At 35.4% G+C, this 18,381-nt stretch overlaps 4 protein-coding genes across 4 annotated transcripts; 1 reads left to right on the forward strand and 3 right to left on the reverse strand.

Annotated features, from left to right (window-relative positions):
- Positions 1 to 6,607: 6,607 nt before the first annotated feature.
- Positions 6,608 to 7,713, reverse strand: LOC110685096 (RNA polymerase II C-terminal domain phosphatase-like 4). The gene is made up of 2 exons (XM_021861561.1): positions 7,423 to 7,713; positions 6,608 to 7,270 (listed from the first exon to the last, which is right to left on the reverse strand). The coding sequence occupies exons 1-2, from the start codon at positions 7,711 to 7,713 to the stop codon at positions 6,608 to 6,610; spliced, it is 954 nt and encodes a 317-aa protein (XP_021717253.1).
- On the forward strand, positions 7,456 to 9,043 carry LOC110684956 (pathogenesis-related protein 1B-like). Its single transcript, XM_021861401.1, has one exon. The coding sequence runs from the start codon at positions 8,367 to 8,369 to the stop codon at positions 8,844 to 8,846; it is 480 nt and encodes a 159-aa protein (XP_021717093.1). The 5' UTR covers positions 7,456 to 8,366; the 3' UTR covers positions 8,847 to 9,043.
- Positions 9,044 to 10,019: 976 nt separating this feature from the next.
- Positions 10,020 to 11,404, reverse strand: LOC110684957 (RNA polymerase II C-terminal domain phosphatase-like 4). Its single transcript, XM_021861402.1, has 2 exons — positions 10,971 to 11,404; positions 10,020 to 10,741 (listed from the first exon to the last, which is right to left on the reverse strand). The coding sequence occupies exons 1-2, from the start codon at positions 11,232 to 11,234 to the stop codon at positions 10,097 to 10,099; spliced, it is 909 nt and encodes a 302-aa protein (XP_021717094.1). The 5' UTR covers positions 11,235 to 11,404; the 3' UTR covers positions 10,020 to 10,096.
- Positions 11,405 to 14,346: 2,942 nt separating this feature from the next.
- Positions 14,347 to 17,217, reverse strand: LOC110685025 (cytochrome P450 76AD1-like). Its single transcript, XM_021861483.1, has 2 exons — positions 16,207 to 17,217; positions 14,347 to 15,329 (listed from the first exon to the last, which is right to left on the reverse strand). Exons 1-2 carry the CDS (start codon positions 17,095 to 17,097, stop codon positions 14,703 to 14,705), a joined length of 1,518 nt encoding a protein of 505 aa, XP_021717175.1. The 5' UTR covers positions 17,098 to 17,217; the 3' UTR covers positions 14,347 to 14,702.
- Between the last annotated feature and the right edge of the window lie 1,164 nt (positions 17,218 to 18,381).

Below are 18,381 nucleotides of genomic sequence, written 5' to 3' on the forward strand. Positions count from 1 at the left end.
GTAAATAAAAATTTCCGAGATATTTACCATGGTCTCTAATATTCTCCGGGAGTCCAATTGAGTGGGTGGAACCATCCAATTTGCTTTAAAACGATCAATTTACCAATTCGCAACTTGCACCGATTTTGTGAACTCAAGCCTACCACGGACATTTATACAATTGGCTTTAATGTTAAGTCTGAAAGAACAAGAAAATAAGTAAAGCCAGAATGAACCACAGAATTAACTTCCTTCCAAAAGAATAATCCGAGTTCAGAATGCCTTAATCGTATCAATCATGGTAATTCAATTGATAACAATAACAGTACATTGGACAGTCTATTATGTAATCGTGTAAAAATATAATAATGTGATATGTAAATGACCCCAAAAAAAAAAACCCAAGGGTGGACACTTAATTTGAGATTTCCATGTCAGCTGATGTAGAAAACTCAAGATTTGAGATTGAAGAACAGAGGAACTATCCTGTATGGATGTATCTGTCAGACTGAATGTAATAGGAAGGGAGAGGGATGAATGAGGAAGCTTGGTTCTTTATATTCGAAAATTTCTAGTGAGATGTGTATGATCTAAGGTAAGACGTAAACCATATGTATTGACAGCCGCATTGGCTGCTCTAAATCCTCCACTGTAAGTTGGAGAAGCATAATAGGCAATCTGTTTCAGGAACAACTCTCCCAACTTCTTCAATATTTAGTTAGCTCTATTAATTTTCTTCAATAAGCTAATTGGTGATAATTTTTGTGTTTGTTTACATTTGTCAAGAGCAGTAGGAAAAGCATTCTGGATGGAAAAATGTTTTCATGCATTCAAGATAATAGTTATTTACCCATTAAGCTTTTATTTGAAAATCAACTTGAGATTCAGTTGTTTAAATAAATAAAATACAAAAAAAATAAAAGTGACATTCAATTTCTTATATAAGAAAAACAAAAGTTGGACAATAAAAGAATTCATATACATAATCTGTTGATAAGTATATTAGGTGACTCGTACTTCGTAGCTTTGTCCGCCCGATCGGGCGGACATTGCCCGGTCTGACCGGGCGGAAGAAGAAGAGGTGCCTGGCAAATTCGTTGAAGAAGCTGCTCTCGCGCCCGACCGGGCGAGCCTTCGCCCGACCGGGCGAGCCTTCGCCCGATCGGGCAGACCTTGCCCGGTCTGACCGGGCGGTGGGGGTTGGATACGTTGAAGCATTCGTATGGAGTCTTCTTCTCGCGCCCGATCGGGCAGACCTTGCCCGGTCTGACCGGGCGGAGAAGGAAAAATACGGAACGCGGATTTTGCGGTTTTAGGTTATCTTATTTTATTATCTTTTTGCCCAAGTATCTTTTAATTAGGGATTAATATAAAACCTCCCTAATATCAGTATTAGGGTTAAGAGAGACAGAGTGAAAGCCGTTCTTGAGAAATACAAGAATCATCTTTGTAATCTTTGCAGTTTATAGTGAAATCATTCGATCTCGGTGCCCGTGGACGTAGCTATCACATCGATAGTGAACCACGTAAATTCTTGGTGTTGTTCTTATTGTTTGCATTGAATTTCTTTATTGTTTTCTTGTTTGATTTCGACCTTTGCTTCCGCTGTCGCACAACAATTGGTATCAAGAGCTCAGGTTCAATCCTTGGATAGTTTCTTGAAGATAACAATGGCAGGAGATTCAACAATAAGAATTGAGAAGTTTACCGGGAAAAATAGTTTCGGGCTATGGCAAATTAAGATGAAGGCTCTGTTAAAACAACAGCAGATATGGCGTCCGTTGGCTCCAAAGAGTACTACTTCGGAGTCAGGAGACGGACCGACTGACTCGCAGTTAGAAGTTATGGAAGAGAAGGCACACTCTACCATATTACTTAGTCTTGATGATCAAATCATCACGGAGGTGGCTGATCAGGAAACGGCGGCTGGATTGTGGCTGAAGCTGGAGTCATTGTATATGACTAAGTCGTTGACCAACAAATTATTACTGAAACAGCGGTTGTTTAGCCTCCGGATGCAGTCAGGTACTTCCTTACGGGAACATCTAGAAAAACTTAACTCTATTTTGCTTGATTTACGTAATTTAGATGTTAAAATTGATGATGAGGATGCTGCGTTGATTTTACTTGTATCTCTACCGTCTAGCTTTGAGAATTTTGTAGAGTCTTTTGTTGTTGGTAAGGATTCTATAACCTTAGAAGAAGTGAAGGCAGCACTTCATACTAGGGAACTCAGAATGAAAGCTACGAGTGATAATGGGGATAATGGTAGTGGGTTGTTTGTTAAGTCCGGAAAGTCTAAAAAGAATAAGGGGTTTAACAAGGGGAACAATGCTGGGTCGGGTGCTGGAAACGGCAAGGATGGATCTAGTAAAACTACTACTAAAACATGTTATTACTGTAAAGAACCGGGTCACTTTAGGAATAATTGTCCGGTGAGGAAAAACAAGTCCCAGGCTGCTGTAGTTGAAGAGAAACCGAATGAGAGCTATAATTCAGAGGAAGATTTAGCATTAGTCAGTTCTGCTAGGTCTGATGATTTATCTGATAACTGGGTTCTAGATTCGGGGTGTTCGTTCCATATGTGTCCACGTCGAGATTGGTTTGATACATATGAACCTCGCAATGGGGGTATGGTTATAGTCGGTAACAATGCTCCATGTAAGGTCACAGGTATTGGTTCCATGAGGTTGAGGACTGTTGATGGGCGGAGGTTAACTTTGACTAATGTACGGCATGTTCCTGCTTTAGGAAAGAATCTGATTTCATTGGGTACCCTGGATGACTTGGGGTACAATGGTGTGTTTTCAGATGGGGAGTTGTGTATTTTCAGAGGTTCTGAGTTGGTACTTAAGGGTATCAAAAGGAACACCCTCTATGTTTTTGAGGGTGTTACACTGCCTAGTTCTGCGGTTTGCGCATCTGTATCTCACCAGGAGATGACTAAGATTTGGCACATGAGGCTTGGTCATATGGGGGAGAAGGGGATGCAGCTATTGTCCAAGAGGGGTCTTCTATCCGGGGTCAAGGTTGCCAACCTTGAATTTTGTGAGCATTGTGTGTTTGGTAAGAAACACAGGTCAAAGTTCAGCAAGGGTGCTCACATTACTGATGCAGTGCTCGATTACATCCATTCAGATTGCTGGGGTCCATCTAGAGTTGAAGGTATGGGAGGTTACCACTATTTTGTGTCATTTGTTGATGACAAGTCCCGATACACATGGCTTAGGTTGCTTAAGTCAAAGGATGAGGCCTTCAAAGTTTTCAAGCAATGGAAAGCTTTGGTGGAAAATCGACAAGGAAGGAAGATCAAGAAGCTACGAACGGACAATGGGCTAGAGTTTTGCAAAGACGAGTTTAATCAGTTCTGTGCAGATGAGGGCATAGGTCGGCATCATACTGTCAGGAAGACACCACAGCAGAACGGTGTAGCAGAACGGGTTAATCAGACACTGCTAGAGAGAGTTCGATGCATGCTCTCTAATGCAGGGCTTGGGAGGAGGTACTGGAGTGAAGCTGTGTTAACAGCTTGTTATGTCATTAATAGGGGTCCTCATTCTGGAATTGATTCCAAAATTCCGTTTGAGATCTGGAGTGGTAAGTTGCCTAATTTTTCGAATTTGAAGATTTTTGGTTGTGTTGCTTATTATCATGTTATTGAGGGTAAGCTGGATCCACGAGCCAAGAAGGGGTGTTTTGTTGGGTACGGGGATGGTGTGAAGGGGTTTAGAATTTTTTCACCTTCGGAGGGTCGGGTCATTCTTAGTAGGGATGTTACTTTCGATGAAAACACCATGTATTCAATTAAAAATGCAGAGATTTCAGATTTGAGAAGGGAAGGAGACAATTTATTACAGACAGATGGGGTACTTGAGGTACATCAGTCTACCATTGCTGATTTACCTCGGGTACAATATATTGATGATGATGCTGATGTTTCAGTGCCGGGTACTCCTGAACCTGAGATTACTCCTACTCATTCTAACTCTGGGGATGAGGTGGAGCAATCTAATCAGGGGTCATCTAGTCAACCTGACACCATTCTTGAGATGCCTAAACGAGTTATCAAGAAGCCTGTTAGATTGATTGAAGAGATGGAGGGAAGAAATTGCTGTGTTGATGCGATGACAGGTTATGCATTGAGTGTAGCTGATGATGTAGAGTCATTTGAACCTGCCACATATAAACAAGCAATTAGTTGTAGTGAGTCTGCGCAATGGCTTGCCGCAATGGGTGAAGAGATGCAGTCTCTTTACAAGAACAGAGTGTGGGAACTGGTAAAGGTACCGGAAGGGAGGAAGCTTGTGGGTTGTAAATGGATTTACAAGAAGAAAGAAGGGTTGTCGGAAACTGAGCAAATACGTTTTAAGGCTAGGCTAGTTGCTAAGGGGTTCAGTCAGGTAGAAGGGGTTGACTTTGTTGAGATATTCTCACCTGTGGTTCGACATACTTCTATCCGTGTGTTATTGTCAATTGTAGCACATTTTGATCTTGAGCTGGAGCAGTTGGATGTTAAAACGGCTTTCCTTCATGGCGATTTGGAGGAGGAGATTCTGATGAAGCAGCCCGAAGGATTCGAAGTTCCTGGAAGGGAACACTATGCCTGCAGATTGCTAAAGTCATTGTATGGACTTAAGCAATCCCCCCGACAGTGGTACAAAAGGTTTGATTCTTTTATGGTTTCACAAGGTTTTGACAGGAATTCATATGATTGCTGTGTGTATCATAGTAAGCTGGATAATGGTTCCATGATTTATCTTTTGTTATATGTTGATGACATGTTGGTTGCCACAAAGAATAAATCTGATATTGCTAGATTAAAGGAGATGCTTAACTCGGAGTTTGACATGAAAGACTTGGGTGCAGCTAGGAAGATTTTGGGTATGGAGATCTACAGGGATCGGGCTAGAGGTAAGCTTTTCTTGACTCAGAAAAGCTACATTGAAAAGATTCTGTCTCGTTTTGGGATGGAAAAATCGAAGCCTATAAGTACGCCAACTACTGTTAGTTGTAAGTTGTCTTTGTCTATGTCACCTCAATCAGAGGAGGAGTTGTCTTATATGTCTAGAGTTCCATATGCAAACGCGGTTGGTTGTTTGATGTATGCTATGGTCTGTACTAGGCCGGATATTGCGCATGCTGTTAGTGTTGTAAGCAGGTTTATGGCTCGACCTGGGAGGGAACACTGGCAAGGGGTGAAAAGGATTTTTCGCTACCTGAGAGGGACAACTGATATTGGTCTTGTGTACGGGAATGGTAGGGAATGCTTGGTCACTGGGTACAGTGATTCTGATTATGCAGCTGATGTGGATACCAGGAGGTCTGTGACTGGTTATGTGTTCACTTTGGGTGGTTCTGTGGTTAGTTGGAAGTCTACATTGCAGTCATCAGTTACGTTGTCAACTACTGAAGCTGAGTATATGGCTCTAACTTCTGCAGCTAAGGAGTCTATTCGGCTCAAAGGCCTAGTAGGTGAACTGGGTATTGCACAGGATTTTGCTACAGTGTATTGTGATAGTCTAAGTGCGATTTGCTTAGCTAAAGATCAAGTACACCATGATCGGACGAAGCACATTGATGTCAGGTATCATTTCTTACGTACTGACAAGAGGATTAAGGTGAAGAAGATTGGGACTGCTGACAACCCGGCTGATTTCTTCACTAAGCCTGTTCCGTTTAGCAAGTTTAAACATTGCTTAGACTTGCTAAATATTGATTACTACGTGATGTAGTAGGCCCTGAGGGGCGAAGTTGGGGAGCTCCTGGTGTAGGTGTGTTGGCATTAAGGTGGAGCTTGCCCGGGGCTTGTGATGCAGGTGGAGCATTATGAGTTGTTATACTTGGAGACGAGTATGTGATGGGTCTTGGTTGAAGACTTATCGGGATGTATGGCTTATGCATGAGTCCTGCATCGGGTTTGGCTTGAGATGTTTTTTCACTATGTCTTGATGGGGTCGTTTGCTGACTACGAGTTCTCGTCAAGGTGGAGATTGTTGATAAGTATATTAGGTGACTCGTACTTCGTAGCTTTGTCCGCCCGATCGGGCGGACATTGCCCGGTCTGACCGGGCGGAAGAAGAAGAGGTGCCTGGCAAATTCGTTGAAGAAGCTGCTCTCGCGCCCGACCGGGCGAGCCTTCGCCCGATCGGGCAGACCTTGCCCGGTCTGACCGGGCGGTGGGGGTTGGATACGTTGAAGCATTCGTATGGAGTCTTCTTCTCGCGCCCGATCGGGCAGACCTTGCCCGGTCTGACCGGGCGGAGAAGGAAAAATACGGAACGCGGATTTTGCGGTTTTAGGTTATCTTATTTTATTATCTTTTTGCCCAAGTATCTTTTAATTAGGGATTAATATAAAACCTCCCTAATATCAGTATTAGGGTTAAGAGAGACAGAGTGAAAGCCGTTCTTGAGAAATACAAGAATCATCTTTGTAATCTTTGCAGTTTATAGTGAAATCATTCGATCTCGGTGCCCGTGGACGTAGCTATCACATCGATAGTGAACCACGTAAATTCTTGGTGTTGTTCTTATTGTTTGCATTGAATTTCTTTATTGTTTTCTTGTTTGATTTCGACCTTTGCTTCCGCTGTCGCACAACATAATCAATCATAAACTCCATATTCGAATTACATAACCATATGATTAGTCTGAAGTATAACATTTGGTCCATTTGTACGACAATTCAACCCCATTGATTTGAAGCATTCATCAATCTCATTAATCGTTTCTTGTGCATGTTTACTCATCCCTTCTTTAGTCCCTTGCAAAAAGAACTTTCTCTTTACCTCTTCAATTGCATCTCTTACATCACGACTTTCATAATCATCTTGTCCTTCCTCTACATTGTAGAATTCTTTGTGTATCTTCTTTAACTCCCTTAAAACCCTAGCGAGCTCTCCATACTTCTCACTTTCATCTGCCCAATTTCGTGACCAAGATTTCTTATTCGAGGATTCATCATCAAAGAACTCATATGGAGCTATTTTGATCACACTCTTAGCATTGTCGTCTTTCCATACTTCTTTTAAATCATCGACCACTAAAACAACTCTTTCATGTGCCCATACAAGATCGAGACCCTTCTTCAATGGCTTTGAACGGATATCTTCTCTTGTGATCACTTGTGAATGAGCAAAATACAACCCTTCGGGATCAAGTAGGTCAAGCATTTTCCTTGCGTATTTGCAAGTTCCTAACGTGAAAATTGAAAACTCGAATACTGCGCTAGCTTCTTTAAGAAACGTTTCAACATTAGGCCTCAATTTTGTTACCCAATGATCATTACGTCCCTGAAAATAATTGAAATAAAATTATGTTAATTTACCGCATACTAGAACCATATAATACTTGAACGAACTAAACAAAATATAGACCTATTAATATGTAAGTAAATGTTATTCAACATACAAATTAAAGATAATTTTAAAATTTAGAAATATACTCTAGCAGGTAGACATGTCACGCTATCGTTTCTCTGAAAATTCCATTGGAATAGCTTCTTTTCCTCGATCAATTTGACACCAACAGAGCGTTGTAAATAATCACGATCATATTTTGTTAACTTTAGCATAGTACTCGAGTGGAGAAGAGTATTGTCTAAATCAAGAACAAGATGGAGCTTCTTCCGCGCCAATAAACTCTTTAAATTTTTATCACGAACACTCTTAATCAAATCAGCATAATGAATTGAAGAAGAAGAAATAACATTAGGCTTTAAGTTTTGGACTGCCATTATCTGCCTTGTAAAAGAGGAGCGTACAATTTTTTATTTTTTTTTTTGATGGAAGATAATAACGAATAAGTTTTACATTACAAAAATTTGGTTAATATGTAGTAATTATTTATAACAAGGAATTATTAAATCCTTGAGAAACAAGGAATATATCCTTGAGCAACAACGACACCATACTACGAATACGAGTAGTAATCCTATCATTAAAGTTCATCTTCAAATTATTGGAATTTTTTTCTCAAATGGGCCCAGGCCCAGGCCCAAAAATTAAAACCAAATATCTTTGTTTGTGAAATTACTTTTTCTTTTTCTTTTTCTTTTTTTTTTTTTTTTTGGTAGAAAGTGAAATATTACTTTTTGTGACTGTATAAAAATAATAATAATAAAAAAAGTATCCATTTTGCTTTAAAATGTGAAATCAAGAGGAATAATGAATAGGTGGTTTCTTTTTTTCCTTTAAGGTTGGTTAAAAAGCATTTTATGTGGACTTTTCTTATATAGTTGACTAACTATAGTAATAAATATTCATGATGTATGAACAAATAAAAGAACTATAAATATAAGACACGAAAAGTTGCACTATATCCCTATAAATAATCAACCCATACACCTTAAATTCTCCAACCCCCTTACATAAAACCACCACCAAAAAAATGAAGCTATCCCTTCATCTCTTCTTTTGTGCTATTTTAGCAACAACTCTTGTGAAATCCCATGCCCAAGACGACCAAAAAGAGTTCCTAGACGTGCACAACGCGGCCCGTGCTGAAGTCGGGGTGCCACCCTTAAAATGGAACCAAACACTAGCATCATACGCCCAAGATTTCGCCAACAAAGTCAAGCATACATGCGATAACACGATGTCATCAAATGGACCTTACGGCGAGAACACGGCTTCCGGATACGTGTTTACGACTACTGATGCGGTCAATCAATGGGTTGGGGAGGAAACAAATTATGATCATAACATGAATGTTTGTTTGAATGGAAAAGAATGTAAGCATTATAAACAAGTGGTTTGGAAGGATAGCTTACATCTTGGGTGTGCTAGTATTACTTGTGGTGCTGGTTGGCCTTTTGTTGTTTGTGAATATTATCCTCCTGGTAATGTTAATGGTGTTAAGCCTTATTAATTTTGTAGTAATTAAATTTTATTAATTATTAATGTATTTTTAATTAATTACGTACACGTACTAGATATATATGTAATGTTGGACTGTTGCTCACCTCAATATAATTTCATTAATATGGTATGGATTTCCATCCAATTTGATGAATTAATGAGATGAGAATAATAAAATTGACTTTCAAATTTCATATAATTTTGAATTCGAATTGAGGTTTGGCGGCTGTGATTTAATATATATGCATGAATGTCTGGAATTTGTTTCTTATTAAACATTGTTTAAAAAATTTACTTAACATGTTATGTATAGGCGTATAGCTATTAACTATAAGGTTTTGTACGTAAGGTGGAAAAAATAACCCCTAGATCATGTCGATCATATAAGATATAAACTAGTTTAAGATTTATCTATTTTAAATCTTAAATGAATCTTTATCTACAATTGCAAACCGAAAATAACTAGTTTAAATCTTAAATGAATATTTATCTATGTTGGTTCGTATTTGACCTTAAGTCAACATCTTAACGTCAACTATGCTTGTCTCAATTTCAGATTTTGTTATACACAGTAATGACGTTTAACATTATATTCACTTTATCTTATTATAATCATACAAACTATGTGCTTACAAATATATGAAAACAAATACTGCTTACAAATAATCGTACAAAGTACTTCGTATGTGCTAAATGTAGCCTAGAATGGGGAAGTAATCAACATAACTAGAACGTCCAATTTCTTCCATGATGCACCGCATTAATGTGCACAAGACATCGATAGTCCATGCCCAAGATAACCAAACCGAGATTCTAAATGTGCACAACACGGCCTGTGCTCAAGTCGGAGTACCACCCCTTAAATAGAACCACACCCGGCCCAAGCATTATAGGCCCCAAATTTTGCCAACAAAGTGAAGCAAACATGTAATAGCAGTATAGCACGATGTCATCTAGGGGACCTTACGGTGGCATCTACGACGGTTTTAATCCATATCTTAATCTCCTTACATAGTCAAATGCGTTCTAGGTCCTAAACAAACATGGTACATATGGCCGATATGGGTAGCAAATACACGAAGAAAAACACACGCAATATTAACATCCATAATAGATCAAATGGACCATAACAAGTGACATTAATTAAATTTTCTCAATTGATAAAAATAATAGTAAAGTGACGTTCAAAATAATTTCCTAAAAAAGAAAATCAAAAGTACGTAAAGAAAATCATAGAATTCATGTTAGCTAGAACTAACATTACATAACTTCATGACTAGTCTGAATTCGATTTAGTTTATTTCTGCGGCAATTTAGATCCATCGATTTGAAGCATTCATCAATCTCATTAGTTGTTTCCTTTGCATGTTGACTCATCGCATCCTTAGTACCTTGCAAGCTGAATTTTCTCTTCACTTCTTCAATTGCATCTCTTACATCACGGCTTTCATAATCTTCACCTTCCTCCAAATTGTAAAACTCTTTGTGAATCTTCTTTAACTCTCTCAAAACTCGAGCAAGTTCTCCATACTTCTCACTTTCATCCGCCAACTTTTGCGTCCAAGATTTCTTATTTGAGGACTCATCTTTAAAGAACCCGTATGGTGCTATATCGATCAAATTTTTAGCATTAGCTTCCCACACGTCTTTTGCATCATCGACTACTAACACGACCCTTTCATGCGACTTCAAAAAATGATGCCCCTTCCTCCATGATCTCGTTAATAGCACCTTCTCCCTCGTGATCACTTGTGAGTTAATATACAAACGCTCGGGATCAAGTAGCTCTAGCATCTTCCTTGTATATGTCTCGTTTCCTAGCGTAAAAATTGATATATCGAATAGTGTACTTGCTTCCTTGAGGAACGTTTTGACATAAGGCCTTAATTTGGTTACATAAACATCCTGTAATTTCAAGTTTATGTTAATTTAACTTGTAAAAATAAATTTGACTCAATTTAACAACTATAATATACTATCTGTACGTCAAAACAAAAAAAAAGTAAAATAAAATAACACTTCTTAATTGAAATTTGTTAAACATGATTATTGAAAAAAAAAATATAAATCATAATACGTACAACTTATTTAGTATAAAAAAATAAAGACAGGAAACTCAAATAGACGTACGTACCTTGAACCCCTCTGCTTCATAATCCCATATATATAGTTTTTTATCTTCCATCAATTTGACAGCAACGGGGCGTTTTAAATAATCTTGATCATATTTGGTTAAAGTTTCTAAAATAGCCGATTCAAGAATGGTATTGTCTAAATCGAGTACGAGGTGGAGCTTCTTCTTCGATATTAATGTCTTCAAATTTGCATCACGCTCAATCGAATCAGGATGAATTAAAGAAGAAGAATTGACAGTAGCCTTTAGGTTTTGGACTGCCATTACTTTGTTGTGTTTTTCTCAAAGGAGCTTTTTTGTTTTTTTTGTTTGGAATACAATTATGAAAATTTTAGTTTGCGTGTATCTGATTCCTGTTATTTATAACAATGCCCAAGTCGGTTAAACTAGATATATATGTTGATAACCTAATGTTTCCTTGAGAAGCAAGCAAAGAAATAGGAGTATAATCTTATTTTAGGAAACAATCTTACTTCGTATTTCAGGAGCTAATAAGCTAACATTATTAGGAAATTACCAAAAATTATCCTAAACTATCATATCATATTTTATAAGATCTACGAAACAATATTAATTTGTATTTTAGGAAATAAGCATACATATCACCAAATATAATCCTAAACTATCCTCTTATGATCTTATCATATCTTTAAAATTTGGGCATACACTGCTTAAGTGCTTAACTGACCTATAGAATTTCGTAACTTAGCCCAGGCCCAAATAAATATCTTTGTAGCTATTTTGTGATATTCCGTAACTGACTTATCAAATTTCGTAACTTGACCCAGGCCCAAATAAATATCTTCCTAGCTATTTTGTGCTCTAATGGTGAGCAATAGAACATTGTTGCTTGGAAAAATATAAATAATTAAATAAAATAGTTTTTATCATACATATGTCATGATATAAGTAGATAAAGTTTTCTTTAAAAAATCAGGCAATATAACTTTTTGAGCAAGCCATATGATATAATGTAATTACCCAAATATCCCGATTCAATTTCGTTACTCAACTATGAAAAATTAAGTCGTTTTTTTGTGAAATAGAACTACACCTTAAAAAAAATGATATATACCGTCTTTAGGGTCACACATAACTATTAAATTGATTTTCAAAAAAAATGTACTTGTATAAATTTAAGAATACATGGAAAATTAAAATCACATGTTGAGCAATTTTATTAATGCTTAATAATTTTGAATATTTTTTTCTTTAAATTTCTTATATTCAACCGTGAAACTAAGGGTTCATTCATGTATATACAAGTATATATCATTTTCCCTTTTTCATGGAACACCTTATATGACCATTTCTTATTGTCAATTTATAGCCAAAAGAAGTCATATTTCCAACCATTGACTACTTCCTATTTTTTTTACGGAAATTTGGTAGGTGTTAAAAATTGCGAGTCTTCAATTGTCTCATCATGTCGAGCTCGCATGAAAAATTGACCTAATAAATGGAATGGGAAATCTTTCTACTTCATTCCTAAGACGAGAATCGAGTATGCCACGTTTACTTTATCTTAATTAGTGATTTAATATTGTTATATCAGAATCTAGCCGCTTCTTGCATGTACGAAAGAACACAAAAGAAAAATAATTAGTTGAATAAACATCCAAAAAAAGTAAATTATTTAATGTACTTGGCAAAATATTCTTGAAAAAAAACCTCAAATCAAACGTTGTATGGACATGCATGATACATGTAAACGTATTTTTCTTCGACGTGACCCTATATGACTGCCCAACCACTCGATCCATGATTTAATATGGTTTGGTTGATGGTTAGAAATTATGCGTAATGGTGGACAATGTGAATTTAATGAATTGATTGAAAAGAGATTAATGTTCCTTACAAATCATTAGCAAAGTGATCAATTCAGCTTTGTCATAATCTATTGAAGGTTATACATACATACACAAATCATTAGTAGACATTATTTTATTTAATAAATGTGAAATTAATAAGATCAGATTAATTGAGTACTAAGGGTCTGTTCACATTTGTTGAACTGAACTGAACCAAACTGATTGGAGCTTAACGAACTAAACTAAAATAAATATTTTATGAGAGAAGGAAATTAGGAGCTGAATTGAACTGATTGGAGCTGAAAAAAACTGAACTGAACTAAATTGAAGATGAAGTGAACAGGCCCTGAACAAGACTTTTCCACGGGTTGAAGATTAGTATTACGGAGTACAGAAGATATGATGGAGCAAATGACGTTATTTTCATCGTATTTAGTGGATGAGTGATATTTATAGAAAATGATCAAGAAGGATTAGGCCAAACCTAGTGGATGGGTATTTTGTTGACAACTTGTCATACTAAAGTTATGATAATGGTCCAAACTGTTCTTCGTGAAACATCATCCTAAATATGTAGTGCCTTTTAAATATGCTCTAGTAAGTAATTATAACTATGTTATATAGAAACCAAGTTAGTTATATAGTTCAACTTTATACATTAAATTAGTAGTTCAAAGCATGTGAAATGAGAAGTATTACAGATTTACTGCTGAAACATATCCGTATTAAACATGATTTACTAATTAATTAACATGATTAATTGATTTAGACTTTAGAGATGGACAAACTTGTAAGTAGCCGCCTCCTTAAACCGTTTTCGTATTTGCATAAAGCACATGGCCTGAGCAACTAATGAGCTGGTTCTTTATCGATTAAATATGTCGCTTAAAGCTAAACATCTAATAATTAGCCTATAATTGTGCGATTAAGGCATTATTATATCTATTAGTGATTATTAGAACTTACTGTGAATGATTGAAGAGGATTGGCATTCTTAGCATTTGATAATTTAAGAAATTAAAACTAAAATACTAATTGAACAGCTTAATTTATTTTATGTATAAGATCCACATTACAAGCGAATTATTGAATAGTCCCTCTTATTTTATATATATTAGTCATTTTACCAATTAAATAGATGAAATTCGATTATAATTCAATTCCAAGGTACCACCAGTCCACGATATTATTGAACTCCATATACCATATGTCCATATAAGGTTATGTCTTATGTACAAAAGTTTTAAAGATGTTGCGAGTAGTTAATAATATTTATTTTGGTACTTAATATTACTGTATTAAAAAAATAAAAATAAAAAATCCATGATGATATACACTACATATTCTATAAATTAACAAATAATAGTATTAATATACACTCGGGTGCATATAGAGGTAGGTGCACCAAAATGTGTTTTTTTGCTCATTTGATATAATTTTGCTCATTTTAGATTTTAAAATAAGAAAAAATATATATCAAATTAGTAATATACACTTGGGTACACCTTAGAGGCTTACACCCAGGTGTATATAAAAGTTTTCTAATAGAATGAGATCGTAGAAGTTGGTTTAAATTAGGGATTTGAAGTGATTATATGAATATCATATTGAGTACAATAGAGCAACAATGAATAATTATATAATTAGCTATGACACAATACATAAATGAACTTGATCGAGCTTTTTTTTTTATTTTTTTTTAATATGAATTATCTTGAAAGGTAGTACAGTGTAGCTATAATTGTACTAACAATTTGGTACGTACAAGAACAACAAATGTTTCAGATTGATGTACAAAATAAGGGAGTACGTAGTCGCTTACGTTTTCATGAACTCGTCACCCTCCTTAAAGGCTTAAAGGAAATACAGAACCAATAATCATGAAAAAGATTAACTCTAAGATACTAATTGTAATGTGAAATTATGACATGCAATATTGTTTCCTTTGTACTGGAATAACTTGTAGAGGTTTAACCTTTTGCAAAGTGATACCAAATTTCTCATCCATGTCCAAGTCTTTTGGATTCATTCCATCTTCAAGTTTCCAATCAAAGGAATGAACAAAATAAGCCATCATTAAGTTCAACATTCTATAAGCCAAAGTTAATCCAGGGCATATCCTTCTTCCGGCACCAAAGGGCAAGAGTTCAAAATCTCGTCCCTTAAAATCAATGTCACACCCTATAAACCTTTCAGGTGAAAATATTTCTGGATTTTTCCATACCTTTGGATCGCGACCAATGGCCCAAAGATTTACTAGAACTTGTGCATTTTTGGGTACGACGTAACCATATAACTCTACATCAACGTCTGCTTTTCGAGGTAAGAGAAATACGGTTGGAGGGTGCAATCGCAATGTTTCTTTAATGATGGCTTGCAAGTAAGGTAGTTTTGAGATATCAGATTCTTGGACCATGGAGCAACCTTTGCCAATGGCTAGTTCGATTTCATTTTGAACTCTAATCATCATCCCAGGATTTTTAACAAGCTCAGCCATTGCCCACTCTAATGTGCTAGCTGTAGTATCTGTTCCGGCATCAAAGATGTCCTACATGACATAATCATTTAGCAATTGTTAGCTTATAGCTAGGTAGGTAGCAAATTATCTTTACAAAAATTAAAGCTCATAATTAACGAATATAATTAGTGCATACTTTATTTCGTTTTTTTTTTTTTTTTTTTTATACACTACTTCTATTTCTTATTAGTTTGCAATATAGAAGTATTATTTATGAGACATAAAAAATTTCTTTATTGCAAATAATAAGGAATTGAGCTAGTATTGTAACTTTTGAGCTAGTACTATATATATCACATATTCACTTTTAATATAGTTTATGATTTAAATACAAAGTAAATATACAATTATGTGAATTCTTGCTAGATTTATCTCGATACACGTAATATTTTTCAAAATTTCAATTTCCATACGTAATTGATTAATCGATATAATTAGTAGTTAAAGAAACTTATAAACTTTAGACTCCATAATAGCTTTAGAGAACAGGTCACTACCCAATTAATGTTGAAAAACACCTTTAACAAGCAAATTAATTAGTAGTGATTTATTATTGTAGGGAAATAATAGCAATAAGTACTGATTTATCTAGTTGCCTAAAGTTGGTTTCATATGTGTCCTGTGTCTTTTTATTGCCGACTTAATTCTGTAACGGAGTACTCCATAGTATTGTACGGAGTACATGATCATTAATTTCAAAACCTTGAGTACGTAATAAAATATCATACCTTAAACTAGATTAAATCTTAAATTAATATTCACCTACCATTGCAAACCGAAAATAACTGTCATTCAAGTTGACTAATTAAAATATAGTATAGCCGTATATTTTCAATTATTTCACTATTTATACTTTGTAAATATATTAAAAACTATAATTAGTAATTAGTGAAATAGAATTACTTACCACAAGAAGATGATTAATCTCACCCATACTCAACTCATTTTCATCGTAGAGGTTGAGAAGTGTGTCTAAAATATCACCCGTTTGTTTTTCACTTGAAACTTTGGTTGATCGAATTTTTTGTCTTTCACAAATTATGTCTTGAAAAACAGCAATGAGTTTATCAAAGTAACCAGCCAAACGACGCCTTATTCCGAATGGATCAACGTAGCCAAGAATGGGAAAAAAATCGGCGTAATTTGGTTTACCAATTTCCTCCATTATGTTCCACATGAGTTGCTTAAACTCTTGTGAATTATTAGACTCATGGCTTGCCAATTCCGTTGAAAAAAATGTGTTTGATAACAAGTTTAGAGAAGTTGTAAACGCGGCCCTCCCTATATCAACGGGTTGGCCTTTCTTAGAACAATCTTGCACGTATGCAAGAAGTTGTTCGACCTTGGCTTGTCTATGGGCTTGGCTAGCATCAAGTCGTTGATTAGAGAGAAGTTGCACGGCGGAGATCTTTCTAAGATTCCTCCATTTAGCTGATATGGGCAACCACGACATAGAGAGCTTGTCATGGTCTCCTGCCCTAACAGAATCAGGAATGGTTCGATTAGCAAGTGCCTGGTCATTTTTAAGAAACATTTCTTTGGCTACATCAGCTGAAGACACTACAATAGTTGTGATACTTCCTAACTGTAAGCTCACCAAAGGCCCGTGAATCTTAGCAAGATTTGCAAATGATCGATGAGGCTTCTCCCCAAGATCGAAAATATTGCCAAAGATTGGCATTCTTTTAGGCCCGGGTGGGAGTTTATTGGACTTTGTAGAGTGGCTAACAAATGATCGAACCAAATGAAAGCAAATAAACAAAATTGAAAGTATCAATGCAAGTATTGTATGTTCCATGGTTTAAGAATGGAACAAAAAATGAAATAGGCAAGCTAAGGCTAGATGGTTTAAGGTGTGTGTTTATGTATGTAAAAATTATGCTTTGATGAGTTGTTATGATTCCATGCTTAAAACCTACTATATATATACAGCCCAATTGAGAAAAATTGGTGGTTAATTAAAAAAAAATGAAATATTAATAAATATTCGCATAACACCTGGAATCATAAGATATTATGAGAGGTATGTACCAAATTAAATTAAATATATACAAGTATATAGTTAGATATAAATTCTCGTTCAACACATTAAGTGGACCAAGTTAGGTCAATTCCATAAAAGCTACTAATTAAGTAATCGTATATCACTACTTATTGTATACTTTATAAAAAAGAAAAAAAACAGTTAATTGTATACCGTACTTAGTATTAAATAATGTAAAGACGTTAAAGGTGTTCTAGCTTATATAATTAACCATGATGCTCGATCTATTATATCACATGATTTAAAAGTTGTTGTGTGAAAGCTAGGAAATAACCAAAGAACGTCAACGTATTAGCTGACCTCACACATGCACCATTAATTGACTTGATGATGGAAACAAAATTATATAGAGTACATTGTCTTATACGGAGTAGTAATTGTCATCATAGTATTAATGTGCAGTGTTATACTCTATATCTTGGTTCACTTCGAAATAAGTTGTCATATTTGTTATATTGTCGTCAAGCATAAGTTCTTATATTTAGGCTTTAATTTTGAAATTATGTACATAATATGATAAAATTACAAGTTGATTTTGTAAGTAATGTTTAATATATATACTTACTTTTAGCTTAGGGTTGCATATATACCTAATGTGGTGTAACTGAATAGTCATCATATATGTAGATGTCAATTAAATATTTAGGTAATAGTCAACAAAATTCTTGTAGGCGGTATCCAAAACCACATTTGCTATATCTCAGTTATTCTGACGGGTGTATCACATATTCATATTACATCTACCCCATTACCTTATGTGGCTATCTGTACACTAAAAGTAATGCAGTATTAGTCAATAGTCATCATAATTTTAATAAAATATTCTTTACTGTGATAGTAGTCTCTTTTTGTCATCAAAATTGGTTCTTTAAGTATATGTACAACTTATGTGACAACACAAACCTCCAAAAAAACCAATGCCTAAAGTAGCTTAACTAGCCTGGCCTTTATAGTTTATATTTTATCACCTTCATATAAATGAAAGTAAAGTATTTTCCTAATATTAATCCAATTAGTGCATGTCCATATTAGAATAAG

Source organism: Chenopodium quinoa, unplaced genomic scaffold, assembly GCF_001683475.1.
Source record: "Chenopodium quinoa cultivar QQ74 unplaced genomic scaffold, ASM168347v1, whole genome shotgun sequence".
Taxonomy (NCBI): domain Eukaryota; kingdom Viridiplantae; phylum Streptophyta; class Magnoliopsida; order Caryophyllales; family Amaranthaceae; genus Chenopodium; species Chenopodium quinoa.